Source organism: Topomyia yanbarensis, chromosome 2 (assembly GCF_030247195.1).
Source record: "Topomyia yanbarensis strain Yona2022 chromosome 2, ASM3024719v1, whole genome shotgun sequence".
Taxonomy (NCBI): Eukaryota; Metazoa; Arthropoda; class Insecta; order Diptera; family Culicidae; genus Topomyia; species Topomyia yanbarensis.
Genome location: NC_080671.1, coordinates 59,348,664 through 59,374,580, shown reverse-complemented (window position 1 = coordinate 59,374,580; position 25,917 = coordinate 59,348,664). Strand labels below are relative to the sequence as shown.

Sequence of the window (25,917 nt, the reverse complement as noted above, 5' to 3'; positions counted from 1 at the left end):
GAAGGATTTTTGTGCTTTATTTCATAAAAATCGATAATAGAATACCGGAAATGTGAAGTTTTTTTTTAAAAAACTCAAATCATCTTATAAAACTCAAGTTTTATAAGTTTATAATATTTTAAGGTTTATAATATTGAGAAAAGAATTTATTTAGGAAGATCTTTCTAGTAACCTTTAAGCTTTTTATTAACCAATTCTGCGCTTTATCAATGAATAATAACATTAAAATTAAATCAATATTGTACTAACCTGTTACTATTCCGTTTAATATTAATTTTGTGATGAATCATAATAGAAAATCAGTTGAATCAAAATGCGTATCATTGTCTAATTGTGTACATTCATTTGTTTCGTTCCACCTTAATTTTTTTCCACATTGATATAAGTGTTTCATTTCAAACGATCTTTCATCTGTGATTGTAAAATCAAACGACAGTCTGTGTACATATTTCAGATAATCTGGAAATTATTGATACCTAATTAATCCAGAAATCTGAAATTTGCGCATGGTGTTCGCTAGACATGCTTCATTTTCAATGTAACCATAGTTGTGTCTTGTACACAACCCATTATTTCTTTGGTTCGATGATTTTGTCAGAGGCAATCATCTTACCGTACCGTTACTGAAGGGTGGATCAAAGATACCCCGTTTTACGGTGCTGAGCGCAGTCATAGAAAATTTACCAGTCGCTGAATCCCGGTTTTGAGGGCGATCTCAGGGTTGATGAGCTTTCCAAGTCTGGATAATTCTACCTTTTCAGTACCGAATTTATTTGTTTCTTTTTAATATATTTAAAAGGTATAAGTAATATTTTTACCACATTTTTTTATTCAATTCGTTTATTTGATAAGGCAGGTTTGCGTTAGCTTAACGGTACCCATTTTGTTTTGTTTTACATTTTAAATTACTTAAAATTAGGTGATTACATATTGATTTTTGAAATTAAACTAAGGCTAATTTATAGCTATACGTATTAGACCTCTCCACATTTTGAAAAAGTTTTGAAATATACATCGGTCAGCTCAAATTTTTGTTCTAGTTGTGAATTTAAGAACTTTTGCCAAAAATGGCTTAATTTGGACATGATTTAGAGGTTTCTCCAATCAAAAATCGTGTTTTTGCTATGTTTCCGTAGGAAGATCACTTACACTCTGATTAAATAGGCCCTACATGCCCACATATCATCAAAGGTTATTCCTTAGACATATCTTAACATGTTTTAACAGGTGGACATAGCTCTAATCGCTATAGAAAATTTGTTAACTGGATTTTTATATAGAAAAGTATATCAAAACCTATGAAAATTAGTAGTATTTTTTGTTGGTTTTGGTATTCTTTTCTATATAAAAATCCAGTTAACAAATTTTCTATAGCGATTAGAGCTATGTCCACCTGTTAAAACATGTTAAGATAGGAACAACCTTTGATGATATGTGGGCATGTAGGGCCTATTTAATCAGAGTGTAAGTGATCTTCCTACGGAAACATAGCAAAAACACGATTTTTGATTGGAGAAACCTCTAAATCATGTCCAAATTAAGCCATTTTTGGCAAAAGTTCTTAAATTCACAACTAGAACAAAAATTTGAGCTGACCGATGTATATTTCAAAACTTTTTCAAAATGAGGAGAGGTTTATGGCAATATGGTTTGACATTTTTAGCAATGAGATTATTGGAGCAAATAATGTTTAACTAAGGGGGAAAATTTTTACGACTATCTTAAAAGTAGAAATAACTAGAGGGCGTGATTAAATTTTGTAAAGATTCAGGGACATTAATTAGAGTTATTTTATGTGGTAGTAGAGTTGGGCATTTTCAACGAGATCATATAATATAATAGTTAAAACTAGAAAAGACAAGAAGAGCTAAATGCTTCGTGAAGATATTTGTGGGGGGGAGGGGTGTTACTTCTGGGTATAAGAGTCAGGGGAAGTAGGGTGGACAAAGATGGCAGGGGGAGAACATTATTTCAGTTTCAGGCTCTGGGAGATCAACGGATGGATTATAGAATCAGGGTGCCCTTTATCAGGAAAAATCATGTACTGGGACGCCGGGTGGTCCTCCTCAAGATGGCAAGGGTTTCTCCAGACGATTTCGTAGTGCGGCTCGGATGTTGATCGGCTACATTTCGAGTTGTGCGTGTGATGTTCGTGCTGTAGGTCCCGTGTTTGTTGGCTCATTCGACAGGGATGTTTTGTGTCGTCTTGGAGTCGCATCAAACCATCGTGGGTGTATGGTACAGGTGGAAGAGGGGGCTTCTGAGAATGATAAGGAAAAAGGGGCTGTTAAAGTCGGATATTGATGGTTTTTACGAAGGTGTATATAAGGGACATATAGAGGACATCGCGGCTTGCCAACACATCTCGAACCGGGACGTTGGGTGGTCTTCCTCGGGCCCGAAAAGTGTCCATAACCCGAGACCTGGCGGAACTGTACTCGGTGCACGCCCAGACAATGTGCTCGATGTCGTGATAGCCGTCGCCACATGAAACTCAACCGATTTCTTTCAAGCTTTGTAGTTTTTGAATGACAGGTAACACCGCAAAGCATGTTTTTTCCAGAAACGTTCTACAAAATGCTTCGTCACCGAGTCGTTTGTCGATATTTTTGAATAGAAAAATTACAGTATGATATTGAAATGACACACTATAATATACAAAAGCTTTGATAAACTTACTTTACGCAAAGTTCTTAAAAAAATTTGCAAAAGAAAGTGCAATTGACCATCAGGTTGACATACCAATTGACCATCAGGTTGACACGAATAGTGTACTTCGCTTTCCGCACGAGTAAATTTCCTGCCAAATCATGTATTTTTTGCTAAACTAAAACAACTTTTGCTATCTAACTTCATCAATAACATCGAACTTGAGCGCTGAAGAAAAAAAAATATCAATTGTGGATACTCTTCACTATTATCACGCCATCGGGGGGAGCTTGTTGTCACGTGTATTTCCCAGGAAATGGTAAAAATCCTCCAAACCCGAAGAATATAAATATATTTGATTGTTAGTAATTAGTTTCGAATTAAGGGAGGTTGAAATTGGGGTTTTAAAGTGCCTATTGTTGAGTAAAAAATAAATATAAATACAAATACAAACACAAATACAAATGTGAATCGAAATAAACATAAAAATGCAAATGCACATCCAAGCAGAAACAAAAATACAAATACAATTACAGATCAAATATAAATATAAATACAGCTACAACTACAACTACAACTACAACTACAACTACAACTACAACTACAACTACAACTACAACTACAACTACAACTACAACTACAACTACAACTACAACTACAACTACAACTACAACTACAACTACAACTACAACTACAACTACAACTACAACTACAACTACAACTACAACTACAACTACAACTACAACTACAACTACAACTACAACTACAACTACAACTACAACTACAACTACAACTACAACTACAACTACAACTACAACTACAACTACAACTACAACTACAACTACAACTACAACTACAACTACAACTACAACTACAACTACAACTACAACTACAACTACAACTACAACTACAACTACAACTACAACTACAACTACAACTACAACTACAACTACAACTACAACTACAACTACAACTACAACTACAACTACAACTACAACTACAACTACAACTACAACTACAACTACAACTACAACTACAACTACAACTACAACTACAACTACAACTACAACTACAACTACAACTACAACTACAACTACAACTACAACTACAAATACAACTACAACTACAACTACAACTACAACTCATAGTATTGGTTGGTTCTGGCAGTATAAGGTGCTAAGTCATTTTTCGCTTGTTCGGGCATGCCGAAGACTCACATGATTCGAATAAAAATACATCTCGACTCCTCCGGTAAAAGAAAAGGGTTAAGTTGTCTGTAAACTAAGCTAGCTGACATGACCTATTCAACGCATTTCTAAACTTATCTCCTTCGCCGTCTCGCTAAGCCTTGAATACTATGGCTCTTAATATTGAAATAGTTCATGTTTTCCTGTTCCTTGCTAGTTACAATTTTTCATTATTTTTTTCTAGATTATTTGGAGATTATATTTTTGTTTTTTTTTTTACTTATTTGTCTTTTCTAAGAATAATTTGGTGAACATTTTCTTGCTATTCTTCGGAATGATATTCCTAAAACATATGGTTAGGTACCTAATGACTCCTCGAATTACAGCACAGTTTTCAATCGAATATCTATCCATTCTCTAAATACTTCCCCTCCCGTGACACTTGTGATGTGCGCAATAGTATATACGGCCTCCAGTAATAAGAAGTGTCGGACTAACATTCTCCCTCTTTCCTGCTGCGAACTACGTACGGGCCTGAATGGTGCCGCACTATGGGGTAATTTGGTCAAATTATTTTGTGTCTTTAATTCAAAACAATTTATCTTGGGAGCTTTTTCCATCAAAATCCACCTAACAGTGAGACATTTTTTCGTCTGCTTTAAAAACCCAACCTAATTGAAACCATTGTGAGATGGCAATAGTTTCATTTGTTGAGACCATTTTCTAACTGATTTTACCTAATTTGTCTTGATACAAGACAAGACATAAAGTATCTTGTTTGATTGTTAACCATTCTAAACCTTGTAATGGAATTTTTCTGAAAGCATAAAGTAGTATTTAAAAAAAAAAAAGATGAACTGAATATGTAAATACTATATGCATGTATTCAATATTACAATCACAATAATGCTGTCCGTCATTGAGTACGTAAGAATAAAAGTAGTAGGAAACTTTTTTCGTAAGCACTACTCTACCCATGATCGCATATTTGTCCCGTTTTCTATGGGATTTCCTATCTTTATGGGACTGATTTGCGATCATGGGCAGTACTGTATATGCAAAAAATGTAGCGTTAACATTCCTCGATGAGTCTTTCTTCTACATCTCTACAAGTCCTACCACTGGTTTAGAAAGGAGAAGACGGAGGAAGGTGAAGATTGTCGATAGCAATAGATCGAAAATATATGAAAGGCTGGTGTCCAAAAGGAGCTAACCCACATTTTGTATTTTTAACAGGAAATGGAAGAAACGCAATTCCAAATTAACAATTATTTTATTGAGCTTGAGCTTATGCGACCACCCCTGGCTGCTACTCCGTTATCGATCTGGACTAGCTGCAGTTGTACAGGGAATAAGTTATTAATTATGCTTGGGAGTATCGAAACATCTTTCAATGTGCAACTCCTGGTAATCCTAAAGTGTTTATTCATCAATATCGGCGCCGGCCAGACCCGAACGTAGATCGCGGAAGGAAAGGGAAGGAATGTTAGTCCGATACTTGCTTTTACTAGAGGCCGTATGTACTACTGCGCACTCCACAAGTATCACGGGAGGAGGATATTTGTTAATAAATATAGAAGTTGAATTCCACTTCTTCATTGCTGACGCCCGAGAGATGACTCCACTATCTGGACTATAGATATCGATCTATCAACTCATGGACCGGGGACCAACGGCTTTACGTCAATTTCGAAGGAAGACCATAGATTTTTTTCACCTCAGAAAAATATCAACGACCTCGGTTAAGACTGAACCCAGACCAACTGCAATGAGTGACAGTCACGCTTATAACTCAACCACCGGCGCCGTCCCAAATTAACATTGCTTTTTTGTAAAAATACACGTTGTTATTAGTAGTTAATTAACTTACGTTGTGTAGAAAAATAAAATCATTACATGAACTACCTTTCAATTCACATGTATGTCCGTAGTTCGAGGGGGTAACACGGAGGTACCTAGTGTCCAAAAGGGGCTAACCCACAATTCATACGTTGTATGTTGGGTAATTGTAAATTTATCTTCCAAAGATACTTGTTGATAACAGTGTCGCCTTAGCGACTGAATTCTGAACTAGTATGCTTCAACCAAATAAAGTGCTAGGTACCATACAGCAACTTTCCCGAGGACACCATAACTCTATAACGAAAAATAATAATTGATTCCACGTTTTGCCTTTCTCCTATAGAAAGGTTGTGCAATCACTCTGAACATCGGCAAACCAATCCCGGCCCGGAGGGCCGAGTGTCGTATACCATTCGATTCAGTTCGTCGAATTGGGCAAATGGCTGTGTGTGCGTATGTGTATGTGCCTGTGTATGTATGTATGTGACAAACAAATGCACGTCAGTTGCTCGGAAAGGGCTGAACAGATTTTATCAAACTTAGTCTCAAATGAAAGGTACAACGCTCCCATAGGCTGCTATTGAATTTCATTTAATTCCGAATTCCGGTTCTGGAGTTACGGGTTAAGATTACGGTCACACAGAAAATTCACATTTTTGCCTTTCTCCTATAGAAAGGTTATGCAATCACTCTGAACATCGTCAACCAAATCCAGACCTTTTTTTTGACTGATATAGGTTTTCTGTATTTTAACAGGGGCGTAGTTAGGGGTATGTGGTGAGAGATTACCTCCCATCCCACATCACACACCACCCTTCCCTAAACCTCCCTTCCCTCATCAAGTGTCACCCCCCCCCCCCCCCCCCCCATTAAAATTTCCTAGTTCCTCCAGAATAAACTTTCCTCGTTTGTCTGAAAAAACAATGAAAAAATTGGTTTGACATGGTTTTGAGTTTGAAACTACTTCAAAATTGAAACTAAATTAAAATTTCTTAACAAGTTGAATATTTTTGGCGGAATCCAGACCCCACGAACCCTCCTCCTGGAGCCAACGCTGGTTTCAAGTGTTTCAGCGTCTACACATAGCATTTCAAGTTCGTGGCTGTCGATCCATTGTATTTTTTTATTGGAGACGAGCCACTGCGACCAGTATTTAAATCTATTGTAGTAATCCATTGTATGTTTGTGCATATAGTACTCAATATGTAGTAGACATTTTCACCATTATATTAAATTATGAATGTCTTCTTGACTGTCGAGCTTCTATTATGAGGAGTTTTTCGGCTAATCAGTCATAAATTAGACAGCAAAAACAACAATATTGCTTTTACTTCCAACGTTTCAATGGATTTATTCCGACTTTATCAAGGATTAAAAACTTTGTGTTTTTAATCCTTGATAAAGGTGGAATAAATCCATTATATTAAAGATAACCAGCCATGGAATCGTAGTTTGGATAAATGAGAAAGGCTGACTTGCACCAATAGGTACATTAAACAGGTTTTTAAACTTTCCGACCACAATGTACCGTTTTTCTCTTAATCCCTTATTACTCGGTCAATTTTCAATGTTGAGACATGACACTTTCAGTGAAACGACTGATTGGGCCTAAACGTCAACGTACAGTACAACCCAATTAAAACAATATTATATCGAGTTCACCGATATGTGAGCTACAGCATAAAATTAACTGATTGCGAATCGATACTTTTTTTTCTTAAAACTTCGGAAAACGAACGAGAAAACTTAAATTTCCATAAGACTCAATGTGGAGTTTGCCCCTTTTGGATGCCAGCTAGTACTGGGGTTCCATCCATTGTCAACTTGGAAAATCTAAAAAAAAAATTCATATTTCTTAAATGGCAGTACACGTGGATTACTTAGCACTAACAAAAAATGCAAATATGTCGATTTCGGTAAAAATGTGGGTAAGCCTCTTTTGGACGCCAGCCATTCATACTACAAAGGGTCAATGCAGAAAAAATGTTCAATAGAATTTTTCCAGTTTTCATTTCTTTCCAACCTATTCTTCAGATGTTTTTCAGAGGATTTGAAGACGAACAATTTACAAAAGATATGAGCACTTAACAAATCGAAAACAGATTTTTTTAAATAAATTTTATGAAATTTTAAAAAATATCGTTTTTGCCATTTTTTGCTCAATTATAACTCTTATTACGATCTTATTTATAGTTGAAAAAGAAGTATCTTTTGTTTGCCATAATGAGTGATATTCTTATTCCACAGATCCCCATTTTTGGCAAAAAGAATTCATGACTTTTCATCGAAAATAGTTAGCTATGTGGTGCCATGAAACAAATTATTCGCCTTAAAACAATCTCGAAGTTGTCTGAAGATTACTTCAGTGTTAAATCAATACCGCAAGAGTTATTTGAATAAAACGGTTTTTTTAAGAAACACCCTAACCTTCGTTTTTAAATTTGTAGTAAACTGAAAAGTATGACAGATAATGCTTACATTTCTTCAGCAAACTTTTCCAAAATTTGTCGTTCTACAACTTCGCTGAAACTCGGTTGGCTCTAGCTAGAATCATTAAAAAGTTAATTTTTTGATCCTGGTAAAATGAGAACCACCCTAAATATTGTTTTAACAATAATAAGGGGCTCACAAACTACGAAAACTTCTCAAAAAACCTAATAAGGCTAAGTTGTTTAGTTTTCGTATAATCTCAAAGTTCCTGCTAAATGTTCCACCATACCACTTTTAACCTCATTGTTCACGGTTCATTTTACATTGTCGATAACACTCCCAAAAGCCGGCTGTCCAGAGTTCAAGTTGTTTTCGATGAAACAATCTTGATAAACGATTAGCCAGAGTTTAAACGCCTAGAAGATTTACGTATCCTACAGTCAATAAACTATTCAAAAGTGCACGAAAATATATTCTCAGTTGCATCGCTTGCTTGAAGCGAATCCTGACTAACAACCCACCCACTACCCAATCCGTGGTACTTATGGAAGTGTCACTGAGTCGGGGCCTTCCGTTAAGAAACTACCACATCAACACTTCCTTTCTCATCCCAAGTTACGGTAAAGATGGTCATGGCCCGCAATGGTGGCTCTCAGGCGAAACTCTCGCTTGGACTGGATCAATTGTTATTCCCAAACAATGCTCCTCAATTAGTCTGGCTGGAAATGAAAGGCATCAGTCTGCAATCTACAAAGTATACCGTGCTTACGCAACGCAACGCAATCTCAAAGTTCCTGCTAAATTTGTATTATGGACCACTGTAAGAAATAATTGAATTACTAATATCTGATTGATGGTGAAAAGCAGCTGTTTTTCATTATTATTAGTATAGTTTAGTATAGTTAGAATTAAACGGTAGACATCTGTCTGAACAGGATTAATTGTGACATACCACTAAGTCGCTCAATTTTTTTGAATTTTGTAAAAAAAATTGTAGGGATTGCAATCATACAGATACTGCGAATCCTTCCTGGGTGGGGATCGAAAATACGACGACTGACCAAACAAACCAGGCGAGGGATTCCATGAGAAACCCGCCGACCGCAAAATATGACCATCGTCGATTCGAACGAAACTTTGCAAGTGTGTTCACTGTATGAATCTCCATGATATTCTCTGGTAATTGGAATATTTTGATACAAGAGCAATTTTTCAAAAGGGCGTAAACGTTTCTACGTGTATAAATTTCAAAAAAAAAATTGTTCGATTACTGTATTTTATACAGCAAAACTCTCTGAGAACAAGTTACAGGGAATGAATACTTCTGTCTGAAAAAAATATACACTGAAAAAAATGTTGTGTTATTTTTCAAAAAAACAAAAATTTATGATAAAAATTTAAATGGCGAAAAAACCCATTTTTTTAAATTTTTTATATTTTATTACCAAAAACCTAAAGAGAAAAGAAACATTTTGAATGTGATTGCATGATGGAGAAAAAAGCGGTAAAAAAGTTTTTCTAACAATAACTTCGTACATGTTTTTAAATTTCATACTAATAGACATACAAAATTGTAATTTTATTACAGAATATAATTCTAAGCACCATTTAAAATCAAAATGCATTTAACAAAAATCTTCCAAAACAATTAATTCGTGTAATTATGCTCTTTTTAAAAGTTATTCGCGTTAACCCATCATAAAATGTCAAAAATTTAATGTTAATCGTTTTAAAGACGTAAAAGCAACTTTTTTAGTGTATTTGGATCATGGAGAAGCTTTCAATAAAAAAGTTTTCCTAACAACAACTTTTGACATATTTTTATGATTCTTACTATTTGCAGTCAAAAATACAATTTTCTTTTTGAATATGATTCTAAACGCCATTCTAAATCGAAATGCTCTTAACAAAAAATTTCTAAAATGTAGTAGTTCTTGAGATATTTTAACTTTTGTTTTAACACCACAATTATTTTGTTTTATTACGACTTTTTCATAAGTTAGTCGCATTTCTCCATCAAAAATAATAGGTTTTTCAAAAGGCCCGTAAACTTTCCTACAACTTTCTTTCTGACATGAAGGCGATATTGTAAACCATTTGAAAGTTACATGAAAGCAACCAAAATATATTTCAACCGTAGGGTCTGATGATTAAACTATATAGTTGAATCATATTTTGGTTGTTTTCATGTAACTTTCAAATATTTCACAATATCGCCTAGATGTCGAAGAGAAAGTTGCAGGAAAGTTTACGGACCTTTTGAAATACCTATTATTGTTGATGGAGAAACGCGACTAATTTATGAAAAGGTCGTAATAAAACAAAATAATTGTGTTGTTAAAACAAAAGTTAAAATATCTCGAGAACTACTACATTTTAGAAATTTTTTGTTAAGAGCATTTCGATTTAAAATGGCGTTTAGAATCATATTCAAAAAGAAAATTGTATTTTTGACTGCAAATAGTAAGAATCATAAAAATATGTCAAAAGTTGTTGTTAGGAAAACTTTTTTATTGAAAGCTTCTCCATGATCCAAATACACTAAAAAAGCTGCTTTTACGTCTTTAAAACGAGAAACATTAAATTTTTGACATTTTTTGATGGGGTAACGCGAATAACTTTTAAAAAGAGCATAATTACACGAATTAATTGTTTTTGAAGGAGCAAAATTTCAAATATCTCGAAATCTATCGCATTTTGGAAGATTTTTTTTAAACGCATTTTGATTTTATATGGTGCTTAGAATTATATTCTGTAATAAAATTACAATTTTATATGTCAATTAGTATGAAATTTAAAAACATGTACGAAGTTATTGTTAGAAAAAATTTTACCGATTTTTTCTCCATCATGCAAGCACATTCAAAATGTTTCTTTTCTCTTTAGGTTTTTGGTAACAAAATATAAAAAAATTAAAAAAATGGGTTTTTTCGCAATTTAAATTTTTATCATAAATTTTTGTTTTTTTGAAAAATGACGCAACATTTTTTTCAGTGTATATTTTTTTCAGACAGAAGTATTCATTTCCTGTAACTTGTTCTTAGATAGTTTTGCTGTATAAAATATAGTAATCGAACAATTTTTTTTTTTAAATTCGTACATGTAGAAACGTTTACGCCCTTTTGAAAAGTTACTCTTGAGTCAAAATAATCTTATTACCTGTGGAAAATATTTAGTCTTCCATGACGGTGAAACGTGCAAAGTTTCATCGGAATCTAAGATGGTCGGTCACGATTTTAATGATTTTCGGACGGATCTTCGTGGAATTCCTCAGGCGCCTTATTATGTACACCAAAAGGCAAGAGTGTAAAATTGGATCAATTTAGGATTGATTGTCTTCTTGCTCAGTGTAGTGTTTCATTTTGGCCGACGAATGAGGATTTTACGCCAACGAAAGTCCTTAATGAAATTTGTTCTATATTTATTATATGATGAAACTGGATATAAGTTGACCGTGGTCTAAGGTTTCCGATATGTTTATCAGACAATGCTATTGAAAATAATTTTTATAAATTTTATTCATTCTGTGAGTTATTCCACTTTCCACGAAATTAAGTAAATTTCTATTATATTCGGTTAAATGTGGGACAACTCCGACTCTGAGCAACAACGGTTTTTATCCGCTGAGTTATAGTAATCTAGCGTGCAGCACTGTCGTTGGCTACGTTTTCCACGCAATTAGACTATTGTAATTATTCTCGGAGAATTGTATTGAACATTAGAAGGTAAAAATTGACCAGCTTCTAGCACTGCCATGGAAGCACCTATCTTTATGAAAATAGGCTTTTCGTGTTTCTTGACAAAACCGTTTTCAAGAAAAAATAGTTTTGAAACCCTACATGCACTAGAAAAAAGTTGGGCATGAAAGGGTTAAGTATGAGACGTAAATGTTGCTTTTTCTCGGGGTTTGCTGATTGTCTCATCATTCCTGATTGGTGGTTAAGCGTAACCTTTCTAATGTTTAGAAAACATTTGAAACACGCGACCTTCCCAGCCCAACCACTCCAGGTATCCTATAAAAATGGAAAGCAACTGCCAGAACCCACTACTCTCATCTCCGTCGGCAACGTTCTTTCGCAGTTTATCTCAATTGTACCGGTTCAACTACCATCAACTGGTACGTATCCAATTTTCCACCGTCATGAAAGCGCTGCCAGCAGCAGAAAATGAACCACCCATCTTTGGTCTTAGGTGTGTACCTTACATCGCTGAGCCACCCGCTTCCCCCTAACACAGCAGCAGCAGCCAGCACGGCGCGTGCATTGAAAGGAAAAAGAAAAAGTTGCTTACGCGACGCTTTCATTGCGATTTTATTTACGTAGTTGAGTCAGGTAATTTATAACTTTTATTTACCTGTGGCCAATCTCGGCACCAACCAAGTTCCATGCACTCTTGCTTACGTTGTCCCTCTCAACCCCCTTTCACATGGACAGAGCAACGAAGCCACCAGCATCCTGCCCCGAGTGATACTAGGGATTCTGACAGCAATAGCATAGCAGCAGCAGCAGCAGCATGGAAGAGGATAGCTTCTCGTTCGCCCCCGCCTTTTCTAGTGTTGTAACATTTTTCGGCTTCGAGACGAGTTAGTCGAGTAACCCTCCATTACCTGTGCAACGATGAAATAAATTTGCTTACCTTCGGGATTTCAGTTCGGTTTTGGATGGTGGTAAAAGATTAGAAAAGCTTGTGCGCCAACAAAAGCCACTTCGCTCGACATGTGAGGGAGGGCGGAAGCACCCCGGTGGACTGAGTGGTGGCCGAAGGGGGTGTTATTTGACGAGCAAAACGAACACGAAATGATGCTGCTCACTCATTTGTAAGCTCCGGTGAAATTTGTTGCAACAGTTCGTTTCATCAGATCGTACGGGTTGAAGGGTGTTTTTTTTATTTTCTATCAATCATACATATTATGACAGTGTGATTGAAATGAAGCCGGAGGACTAGCATTGAATGATTGGATAAAGTTAGTTCAACTGGAGCTAATCGAGATAAGTTAAGGAAGACACACAAATATGTTAGTAGCAGCAAATATGCCTTCGTTTGACACAGCTCCAAGAAAACCTTCAACTTAAAAATACAAGAATTCAACCCTGTTTTCTATCAACTAACATACCCGGAAGGATTGCATTAAATTTTAGAATGGAGAAAGAGATGAACTGGGAAAGCAAATCTCGGGGCAGCTTGTATAACCACATACACAAACATAATTCCGGAACCTAATGTAGTAAGATATCTGCACTCTACCATTCTGGCCGCTTCACCACCAAAGTAATCATTTTAGAGCTCATCATGTTTACTTTTTACGAATAAGGGCGAAAGTTCCAGCTGACTGACTGGCTGATGGTACGGGACGGTGAACGAGAATGTTTTTGCTTCTTCGGTGGGAAATAGCGATCACACACACACACATAGAGCCTTAAAGGCTGCCAAATGGGATGAGTGCCAGTGGAATTTATAATGCGGATAAATTAGTTTGTTTTATGATAACCGCAGCTAATTTTAACCCATTGAAAAGCGGTGGGATTTTTTGCAGTGAGGCAATGTATGGGACAAATGCGAAAGTAGTACACAGCAGACATTCACGAGTGTTTTGGTGCGTTGCGTTGCGAAGAACAGTGTTATTCGTAGATTGATCGGGAATGAACTTCATCTTCTTCGAGTTCAGTAAACCAGTAGCATGAGAGTGGTCATTGCCGGCCACGACCGTCTTCACCGATACTTAAGAAAGGGTAGGAAATATTGATGTAATACCTACTTAAGGAAGGCCACCGACTCAGCGCCCCAAGCAAGCAATGCGACCACGAAATGAATATGTTGTTATGCTGGGGGATAGTTAGTCTTCGAGTATACGAATACTCAGAGCAAAAAAATATTTAGTTATGTTTTCTTGTGTTTAAACTCTGGATAGCCGGTCATTGAGAGTGTTTTACCTTTTCCCTAAACTACAGCAATTTAAACTCCAAACAGCCGGAGGTGGGAGTATTGCTAAAACTGTGAGCTAATCTGATATCTATAATCGATAATCGGTACGATCGCGCGTAATGTGGATAAAAACAAAGTAAAGTGCGTAATGGTCGAGTAATAATATCAAGCATAACAATTTGTGAAATTTTTGAACAATTCGCGCGAATGAATCAAAACAACGTCTATAAGCATAAGCGTAAGAGATCGCCAGTGGTTGCTAGTCCGTTGGAATTGCAAAATGTTCATTGGAACAAAATGCTTGGGAATAACATGATGACCCCCATTGTGCAATCTATGCTGATCCCTGCATGCCGACCAATATCGACGCCAACCACGTCCAACTGCAGAAGTGACTGGGGAAGGATGGAATTTTAGTCTGATACAAGCCGCTGCTAGAGACCGAGGAATCTTCTGCATCTCCACATGTATCAATGGTAGGCGAGATTTGTTAGTAACTGTACCAATAACGTATCATGCAGTAATTGCTCTGAGTAGCCGGCTGCCGAGAATTTGGGAAAATTATCAGACGGATACACTTACCCACGTCCGACTGCTTCGACAACTAACATCGAATCCAAAGTGTTCGAATAAATCATCAATGAAGCGTTGTTTTCTTTTTGTCGACATTACATTAGTACATGGCAGCATGGATTTTTCTCCGGTTGTTCGGATGATACGAACCTCGTTAGCTCAAGGCAGCTTTCGAAAGAGTTAATCATGAGATACTGATAACAAAGCTTGATAAATTGGGGTGTTCCACCATATTCTGCCATTGGCTTCAATCCTATCTTGAGCACCGTGAAGTCGTTGTTCATATTGGCGATATTGTATCGGATTCCTTTTCTCGACTACTTCCTCAAGACAGTACACTAGATCCGCTACTCTTTTCACTGTTCGTGAACGATGTAGTCTTCGTTATAAGGAGTTGAGGAAAACTATTGTTGCTGACGACTTAATTTTTTTTTATTTTACGAAACGAAGCTGTTTGCCGTGAGTTACTGCATTGTATGGGTACCTTCTATATTTGGTGTGTAAGTAGTGGTTCTTAGTGTTGCAAAATGTTTTGTCATCAGCTATTATCGCACGAGAAGTATGTTTACCTTCAACTATAACATCGGAGGAGCTCAGCTACCACGCGTTGACCACGTGGAGGATCTAGGAGTCATTTTAGATGAAAGGTTAACGTACACTCATCACGTCTCAGGGATCATCGACAAAGCAAATGATTACTGAAATTTCGGGATTCTCTGTGTTTCAAGTCTCTGTATTGTTCACTGGTGCGACCGCAGTTAGAATTTGCAAACGTAACCAAGCTACGTAAATCCACAGCGTAAAGTCATACGATATGCTTTACGTTAATTTCCATGTAAAGATCCGTTACCATACGAGGGCCGTTGACGTCTTTTAGTACTAAATATTTTAATACATCAAAGATCCGCAGCGCAGGCTCTCTTCGTGTCAAAGATTCTGCAGGCTGAATGCGATGATCCGGAGCTACTTGCGCAAATCAGCCTCCACGCGCCAACCCGTACTCTTCGCTCTCGTGCTCTGGGGCATTCCGAAATGCGCAGCACCAAGCACGCTACCAATAGTCCAATTTTGGCAATGCACCGCCGTCGTTGAAGCGGCGTCGAAGCGGCGTCGAAGTTTGTCGAAATTTTCGACTTCATCATGAATTCTTCACAGCTTCGTCATCGTGTATTGTCACTAGTTTACACAATTATGTTTAGTTTAGTTTAGTTCATTAGGACAAATTGTCAGTTAATACAAGTACTGACCGTGCTGGTTGTTGGTTTGGAGGTACTAGGCACAATCGTTGTTACTTCTCTGTTGGTACTGTTAGGTAATCTTAAAATACTGAAGACATCACTATCAATACCATAACCGCATGCTTGTACCTTAAGCTTAGCTCCACCCATTAGGATCTGTACAACATCTGGCTGCGGCTACTTCTGTACGGAAACCCAGTTTTTCTTCATGTCTTCCTCAAATTTCACCTCTTTGGGAGACTTCCGTAGTGCCGTATTCAAAATTGCCCAGTATTTTACGATGGGCCTTTCGATAGGTCTTAGTGCGTTGGGGGGGGGGCTCATGTCCTTAGGTGCGAATGTTACCCCGTTGGCTTCGTACTATTCCAGGACAACATTTTAATAGTGGCACAAAGATCCGGCCAGAAGATCGTAGGGCCCTCGAGTTACTTCAACAGAGAAAGCAGATGCTTCTGTAGATACTCCTTGAGGTAGATCTACCCGTTTAAAATTGCGGTAGTCACGAACAGAGCACTTCGTTTACCACATGAACAGATCGCTTGCCAAATCATGTATTTATTGGCAAATTTTATAAGTTACTGTCCCCCCCCCCTACCTCTTCCGGAACATTAAACTTGTTCTGGGCGGTGAAGAACAGTCACCACGGAAGCTACTGAAAATCCGTCTTGACGTATGGCTCATCATTCATGATGAGACAATGAGGCTTCGTCAGTATCTGGGTATACAGTTTCCGGGGCTGTGACTTTCCCAACGTATTTTGCCGTTCGTCACGATATGGACAAGTTCAACTTTTTCCCCACATCCCTGACCAAAGGATAGGGCTTCCGTTTAAACGCGTTCACTACACACTTGTGATCCTGATCACTAATAGAACATCCATTCTGACCGCCTTTCTCCTTCCGTTCGATGCTCAAACTGTGGTAGTATTAATACGATTGGCCAAACAACTATGTCAACTATGAGAAGTACTGCTTATATTTTAGTAAAGCGCTATTGTTCACAAATTTTTGGTTGTTTGTTTCTCTGAGGATATATATACATATAAAAACTCGTAAAATTGTAAATTGCAAATTTCAGAGGCTCGCTATAATACCAATTGTTTACACATATTTAAACTATTGACTTCCTGGGACTGATCTTGGGAAAAAAGGTTCTTGAAAAGTTAGCGCTTCTAATATTCGTGTTTCAAGTAACAAATAAAAACTCTTATATTGAGCTTGAGCTTGTGCGGCCACCCCTGGCTGGTACTCCGCTATCGATCTGGACTAGCTGAAGTTGCACAGGGAATCAGTAGATAATTATGCTTGAGAGTAGCGAAACATCTTTCAATGTGCAACTCCTGGTAATCCTAAAGTGTTTATTGATCAATACCGGCGCCGGTCAGGCTCGAACGTACATCGCGGAAGGAAAGCTAAAGAATGTTAGTCCGATACTTGCACTCCACAAGTATCACGGGATTGGGATATTTGTTAGTAACTAAATATCGTATCGAGCCATCAACTCATAGAGTGGGAACCGGCGACTTTACTTCCCTTCCGAAGGAAGACGTGACCACAGATTTCTTCACCTCAGAAAAATCTCAACGGCTTCGGCTGGGATTAAACCCAGACCAACTGGGATGGATGGTGGTCACGCTTACCACTCAACCACCGGCGCCGTCTACAAAAAAAACTCTCATATTGGTGCTTAACTCATGACAGATTGTATGGAAACTGAAAGAAAATGAGATCGCAAAATATTTTAATTTAGGATATTATTGAATCCTCCACTGAAATACTGCTTAAGACCAATTGCAGTGGGCTGTGATTCTGAATGTGATATTCATTGTACGGTTCAGATATGTTCGGGCGCTCAGGGACTCTGCGATCGCGTGTATCATCGCGGAGAGCTCGAGCATTTGTACGTTAACGTGATCGATTGCGTGTGCGTTTGTATGTCGCGTGTGCTAACGTGTATGTAACTTCGCGTGTATAAATTCTGTTCCATAACCGTGTGCCTTTCGCATATTCGCCTGTGTTCCGGAATGGTCGCGCGCGGGCCGTGAATCTGATACTTGATTTCTGGTGTACGGTTCCCAGTCATGTCGCCATGAAACGTGCTGTCTAGTGGATACGAGCTTTATTTTTTGATCGGTCCAACTTAATATATTGACCTAAGTTGCTAGGACGGAGGGTAAAAATTTCCCGACATGATCGATTCATGATCGCGCGAACACGGACGTTTGCGAGTTCGTGTTTGAGACCGCGTTTGTAACAGCGTAAGTACTATAACTTTCACCTTATTACCGGAGTGTTCTCAAGTTTGCGCGATCGCGAGCGTAGGTGTACGTAGATGATCGCGAAGGGCTTAAGTTTTCTTATGTTGACGTGTTTGTTGCGTGTACGTGACTCGCGTGTTTAAATTCGATTTTGTAACCCTATGGCTATTAACATATTCGCGTGTGTCCTTGGTCACGCGAACCGTCATTATGATATTGAGTTTTCGGTGTATGGATCACATTCTGACAGGAAGTGAGTTACCCCATATCACTAGAGTTCCCGGCCATGTTGCCATGGATCGGGGTTTTCATGTATGTATGAGAGGTTCCTTTTTTTAATTGGTCCAATTAAAGGCATGGACCTGGACTGCTGGTACCGAGAATAGAAACTTCCGAAAATGACCGATTCATGATCGCGCGAGCGCAGCAGTTTGTAGATTCATTTTTGAGACAGCGTTTGTAAATTTATAAGTGCTAAAGCGTTCACTTAATCGCCGGGATGTTATCCCGTTGGCAATATCGCGGGCATAGGTGTGCGTGGATGATCGCGAAGGGCTCAAGCATTTGTGTGTTAACGTGTCTGTCGCGTGAATGTGACTTTGTATAAATTCGATTGTATAACCGATGGTTGTGCGGATTGTGAATTGACGAATTTCGGGCTAAATCGTATTCATAGTTGGCAACACCCTTTGAGATTTCAATGAACTTTCTGTGCATAATAACTTTGTCACAAAAAGCCACTTTGCATACTTTGTTTTTCCAAAAATTATCTAGACTGTCTTTTGAAAAGGGTTAAGCTCTTTTTACCAATTTTTTTTTTCAAATGGCCATAGTCTAAAAATGAGAAATTTTACAAAAAAATGTTGTAGGAGTGATTTTTACAAAATTGATCAAATTTTAGATTAAAAATATTGAAAAAATTCTTCATCGACTCCTACACTGAAAAAAATCGATTTTCAAAATTTAAAGTCGATTTACAAAAAAAAACTCTTTTATTTGGATGAAATTTTGTTCCAAGATAGTCAATTAGGTTCCCTACCTATCTTCAAAAATTCAAGTTGGGTACTTTCAAGGAAAAAAATTATTTGAAAAAAAAACTTTTCCTTGTCCAAACTGATTTTTTTCAGTGTATTTTTATTCAGGGTCCACAGCCCAGAATCCCGAGGAGAGAACCCAGACTCCAGCTTCCATAGCCCATGCATCCCGAGGAGAGAAACCAGAATTCAGAGTCGCGAGTCGTTAACTCAAAACACTGAGGCGATTCTAAAGTCCAGAACCCAGAGTTCGAGTCGAGAATGCAGAGTCCAGAGTCCATAGCGCAGCGACCAGAACCCAGAGTTCCGAAGACAGAGCTCAGAGTTCAGATTCCAGAGCTCCGAGCGCAGAGTTCAGAGTCCAAAGTGCGAAGTTCAGAGCCCAGAGTTCAGAGCTCAGATGCCAGAGCCCAGAGTCCAAAACCTAGAGTCCAGAACCCAGAGACCAGAGTCTAGAGTTCTTATCCCAAATTACTGAACCCAAAGTCCTCTGCACATAATCCAGAGCACAAAGCCTAATGTATAGAGCCCCTAACCCAAAATCGTGAGACCAGAGTTTAGAGTCCAGATTCCAAAGCTCAGAGTTCAGAATCTTGAGTTCAGATTCTATAATCCAGAGTTTAGATTCCATAGCCCTGCGACCAGAACCCAGAGTTCCGAGGAGAGAACCCAGAGTCCGGAGTCCACAATCCAGAGTCACGAATGCAGAGTGCATAGTCCAGAGTTTAGAGTCCAGAATCCACAATTCAGAGTAAAAAGTGCAGAATCAAGACCCACCGCCCATAGCTCAGAGACCACAGTCTACAGTCCAGAGTCCATAACACAGAATCTCGAGGTGAGAGCTCAGACACAGAGTTAAGAATGCTGAGTCCAGAGTTCAGAGTGCAGAGAACATAGTCGGAAATCCTGGATACAGAGTCCAGAGTCCTCAAACCAAATTACTGTGGCCAGAGTCCACAGCTCTCCCAAGTAACAATTGAAATTTTATAGCACGCTATAAGTGCAATCTAAGTTTTATCAGTGGCTATAAAACTACCATAAAACCTCAATTGTTACTAGGGCTGAGATCAGAATCCAGAGCCAAAGTACTTAACCCAAAATACTAACGCAAGATTTCAGACTCAAGACCACGGAGCCCAGAACCCAGAATCCAGAGTCCATAATACAGAATCTCAAGGCGAGAGTCCAGTGTCTAGAACACAGCGTGAAGAATGCAACATTCAGAACTCAAAGTCCAGAATCTAGAGCTCAGAGTCCAGATACGAGAATCCTGAGACCAGAGTTTAGCGTCCAGAGCCCAGCGTCCTCAACCCAAAATACTGAGCCCAGTGACCCAGAGTCCAGAGACCAGAATCCAGATTCCAGAGACCCGAGTGCAGAGCCTAAAGTTCAAAGTCCAGAGTTCAAATTCCAGAATGAAGGATCAAGACCGCAGATACCAGAGCCCATGGTTCAGGGTACAGAGTGCACAGTACAGAATTTTGGGGCCAGCGATAAGAGTCCATCACCCAGCGATGAGAGTGAAAAGTGCAGAATCTAAAATTCAGTATCCATGGTCCAGAGACCAGAACCCAGAATCCTGAGTCCCGAGTGGAGAGCCAAGAGTCCCGAATCCAGAGTCCAGAATGTAGATTCAAGAGTTCAGCGTCCAAACTTCAGAGTCTAGAATTCGGATTCCAGCATCAAGACCCCAGAGACCATAGCTCAGAGTCCATAGCACAGAATATTAAGGCCAGAACCCGGCGTCTAGAATCCGGCGTGACGAGTGCAGAGTCCAGAGTTCGCAGTCTAGAATCTAGACTGACTGGGCATTTTTGGATTGGTCTTGACGAGTAGGTGCCAGAAATTTATGTCTGGTGCCATGCTGAACTCCAAGATGGCGACTTCCAGACGGAAATTACTACGATTCTGATAGTTTATCTCTGCACAGCACTTGATACTGTTTAACTTTGGTTTACACAATTGATCCATGATGATAATTTTACTAGAACTGCTCTACACAACTGTTGCTACTAGACTGCTTTAAGGCCTTAGTATTATAGTTCTGCTATTTGCAGTTATTCTGAAGTGTTTTTCTTGTAAACATTAATATTTGAAGCAAATTTTCATATGTCGCAAATATTAAAACCGCCAGGCCTACTGTGCAGAGTTGGGTTTGAAGATGTTTCAAAATTAGACGGAAATTAAATTATTCATGTAATGAATAATTTAATTAACGAATTGCTTTGAACCTTGAAAGAGGAAGAAATGAGGACAACCGTACCGACCGTTTCAGTTTAAAGGGGATATAATAAATCGTTGGGAGTGACTTGGCTAAGAAGGTTAAAATCACTCCTTTGATCCTTTGGGATGGGATAGAGGTGCAAACATTTACGAGTGTTTTGTTGCGAAAAACTTAAAAAAGGACTGTACCATTATTAGAAATACAACAAAGTGAAATTAATGGTTTAAAATCGAAACCCACGAAACGCAGATCTCGAACTACTTAAAAGGTTAGTACTATTAGAATATAATTGAAAATAGGTTCGCATTTTCTCTAAACCTTACTCCAAATCTTAATCCCAGCTTAAGGCTACTCATAATCAAGCATTTCCGATCGACGCTTCCGATAACAGCGTTAGACTCGCTTCTTTCCGGATTTTCCATCCAGCCATCCAACCTTCTAGCGAAACTTTGACCACTCAAACGCCTGTTTTGTTTTTTTTTTTGTTTTTCCCACTTATCAAACCCGCACCAAATTCAACCCTTCTCAAAGTGTGCCGGGTACTCACCCTTCCAAGGTCAGACAGCGCGCCACCGTTGCTTGTCACGGAGCGGACGGATAGCGGACGCCAGCGGATGGCGGGTTGGGTCCTGGAAAAATTGATTATGAATTCAATCCAATGAACGACGACCCGAAAATCCGCCTAATGCAAAATCTCCTGCCTGGATTTTCACCCGAAAAGTTACACCCAAAGTGCGCCAGCTTCCGGAGACTCTGAACCGGTCCGTTAAACCCTCCTCCGAAACGAAAGCTGAAGGGAAGGAGAGATTGCTGATAACCATTGGTTGGAAAATATGGTAATGTTTTCGGAGTTGCGGCGATGGATTTTCGCGCCCCTTGGGCAGGTATTTTCTAAATAATTAGGGTCACGGTGCAAAATGGGGTGTTGCGCGAGGTGTTGTCGGAGCAAGTTGTGACATTGGCAGCGGTGACACGGTCGGTGGTACAAGGTAATACTCGCATAAAGATTAATGGGAGTTTAACTTTTACGCGACGTTTCTTTTTTTGTCAAACTGACAAATTAGGTGCAGATGATTGGTAAGACTTTTGAATTATTGGAAGCAAAAAAATAAATGGACCTTCAAACTACGCGAGTTAGCAGGTCTTCATTCTAAATAACTTCACCGGACATTATGCAAATTTATTCAAGCTATCATGAGACAGAGAGAAAAGAAAACAGACGGAAAAAACTTACCTTCGATCCAGCTGAATACTAATGACAGCGGCGAAGGAGAGAAAGTGAGTGCGTTAATGGTAATGAGTCTCCTTTCGTCACACTTTCAACCTTGCTGAGCTATCATCTTCATCATTTTCGAGGATCCTTTCATCGCTGCTAAGAAAAACTTTCTCTCGCGCTGTCATCCTCCAGACGGTTGGTCGTCGAAACAGCCATAAACCTCCGAAGGGCTTGTGTGAGTGTACGTTACGGCGCAAAACGCCAGCAATAATTATTATATCGTCAAGTGTCCCGTGTAATGGTTGCGAAAATTTTATGAGTGATAATTCTGCTAATTGCAAAGCTGTTATGAGCACCTCTCATCGTATCGTCGAGGGACTTGAAAAAATTGTCCTGTTCCCAGTGTCTACGTATTTTGATGGTACAACTGTAGCTTAATTGCAACGCTAATACGATATGGCATTACAAACCACTTGTTTTGTTTAAATTTAATTCGTTTATTTGACACGGATCATTGTATCAATCATTTGTTAATATAGGTAATATAGTTTAATTAAGTTTTCTCTTTATCTACTTTCAGCACTTGGAAACCTAGGAAGTGTCCTTAGCGCGCAAGGTCGCCATCAAGAAGCCAAGGAGGCCTTGAAGGCAGCCCTCAGTTACCGCCCTAACATGGCGGATGTACATTACAATCTGTAAGTGTATTTTCAAAGTATTTTTTGATAATTGGATATTGAATAAAATATTTCGCTTTGAAATCTGTTTTGAACGGAAATAGTTGTACACTGTTTTGAAATTTTCTTTGGAGGATTCCTATAGTTTCAGGTTAAGAGTAACATTCGATGAATATGATTAAGCGTTACATCACTAAGATATAATCTGCATATCGTATTTTACTTGAAGGTTTCCAACATGAAACCATTTTTTTAGGTCAACTAAAAAAAATAGAAAACAATTGAAGGATAGAAATATGCGGTGCGTTTTTCTTAATAACATCCGTGTAATTGAAGGCGCAAAAAATAATATACAGCCGGAATAGTTATTTGAATTTCTAAAGTGCATTGCGTTGTTTGAGGATGAAGAGTTTCTTGACTAAGTAGGAGATTTTCTGTAAACTCATCATTCGAACCCCCTTGTCCTGCTGGAGAAAGAATTCTTCGTATTTCTTGGTGCGTTTATGGTTGTTTTGTAAACAATGCGCTCGGCTATGTAAAACTGTGCAAAAATTATGAGATCTATATGACATGCTACTATATATCAATAGATGCCAATCTTCATTGATAGATGGGCATACATTACTAGTTTGGAAGTCAGTTTGACGTGTAATTTGCATATACTATAAATTGAAAGGTAAGCGTGATCGTCACTCATCCCAGTTGGTCTGGGTTCAATCCCAGCCAAGGTCGTTGAGATTTTTCTGAGGTGAAAAAATCTGTGATCACGTCTTCCTTTGGAAAGGAAGTAAAGCCGTTGGTCCCCGGTCCATGAGTTGATGGATCGATATCGAGTCCAGATAGTCGAGTCACCTCTCTAGCGTCGGTAATGAAGAAGTAGAATCCAACTTCTATACTTACTAACAAATATCCTCCTTCCGTGATGCTTATGAAGAGCACAGTAGTATACACCTTTCCTTCTGCGATCTACGTTCGGGCCTGGCTGGCGCCGGTATTGATCAATAAACACTTTAGGATTACCAGGAGTTGCACATTGAAATATTTTTCGCCAATCCCAAGCATAATTATCTACCAATTTCCCATCATGCAACTTCAGCTAGTCCAGATCGATAGCGGAGTAGCAGCCAGGGGTGGTCGCACAAGCTTAAGCTCAAGCTACAAATTTGGTGAAAATCTTTAAATAGTTTGATAAAATTGATAAGATTTCTTCTTGTAAATTAACAAAAACAGAATTTTCTGATCTGGCAAGCAATCTGCAGTAGCTACAAATTATTTCAAATATATGTCACAACCGGGATTATGAAACTTACTACAAAAGTGCCGTAAAACGTCGATTAGCTCTTTTAGACAAGACAGTGGTTTTTCGGTATTTTGACCTGATTTGACATCGTGCCGGTGTCCATTCGTTATCGAGCACTCAATCGAGATAGAAGTCTTTTGTCATCGGTCCGTACACTCTATAGCGACAAATAGTGTTAATCCGCGTTCAAGGTTATTTGCACACTCTACGCCTAGTTGAGGTTTCAGTATTTTTTCCCTTCTTTTGTGTTTCTGTTTCTGATACCGTTAGCCGGTCAGTGAAGTGAAAGAGTGTTCTTCTAGTAAGCCGTCTGGATACCGTTACGTACACAAGCTAAGTATTAGTTTTCGTTTCCCCTTCTTGGTTGTCTTAATAACGTGTACTGGGCAATAGGCCCGTGCAAAAATGACTTCCCCTGACGGCGGTTCATCTCAAGGTGAGATGGACGTCGAAATAAAATCGGCTCCCCGGCTCAAGGTATATCCGAGCACGGCCAAAGAAAAAAAGTGTTTGAATCTGTTGCAGATTTCTCGAGTTCTGACGGATCGGTATTCGGCCGTGACAGAAATATCGAAAATTCGGCCTGATAAGCTTCGGGTGGTGGTTAACAGTTCAACTCAGGCAAACGATATTGCTGGATACGAGCCCTTTACGAGGGAGTACAGGGTGTATATTCCAGCTAGCAGGGTTGAAGTCAGTGGGGTCGTTTCCGATTCGAGTCTGAATTGCGAGAACCTGTTAAAACATGGGACTGGCTGTTTCAAAGACCCCATGCTTAAGCCAGTGAAGATACTGGAATGCAAACGTTTGCATTCAGCATCAGTCGCAGCTGACGGGAAGAAAACATACGTCAACTCAGACTCTTATCGGGTGACCTTCGCCGGCTCTGCCCTGCCTAATTACCTCCTTTTTGACAAGGTTCGTCTACCTGTTCGCCTCTTTGTGCCGCGGGTCATGAACTGTACTAATTGCAAACAATTGGGACACACAGCCTCCCATTGTAGCAATAAAGCCCGCTGTGGGAAATGCGGTGGGAATCATGCGGATGATTCCTGTGGTAGAGATGTCGAAAAGTGCCTCAACTGTGGGGGAAACCCACATGATCTCCCTTCATGTCCCGCGTACAAACAGCGCGAGGAAAATCTTAAGCGTTCCCTTCAGGGACGCTCTAAGCGATCTTTTGCAGAAATGCTTAAGATAGCTACGCCACCTGTCTCTACGAACATCTTTACCAACTTGTCTACTGACGAAGGCGACTGTGATGAACCCCAGGAGGGAACATCTTCTGCTGTGCCTAGAAGTAGTAGAAAAAGGAAGAACATTTCCTCTTCCAAGCTTCGTCGTAAAGGCCAGAAGGTGTCTCTTCATGGT

General features: G+C 38.9%; 1 protein-coding gene across 3 annotated transcripts in view; it reads left to right on the top strand.

The window, feature by feature from the left end:
• The window catches only part of LOC131686130 (protein O-mannosyl-transferase TMTC2-like), an 876,983-nt gene that overhangs the window by 583,245 nt on the left and 267,821 nt on the right, over positions 1 to 25,917 (top strand). For all 3 annotated transcript variants that reach the window (XR_009304937.1, XM_058970300.1, XM_058970299.1), the window contains exon 6: positions 23,153 to 23,267. Coding sequence is in view for 2 of the 3 variants with exons in the window: in XM_058970300.1 (XP_058826283.1) it covers positions 23,153 to 23,267 (115 nt within the window). In the remaining variant the exon portion in view is untranslated. The remainder of the gene's footprint in view (positions 1 to 23,152; positions 23,268 to 25,917) is intronic.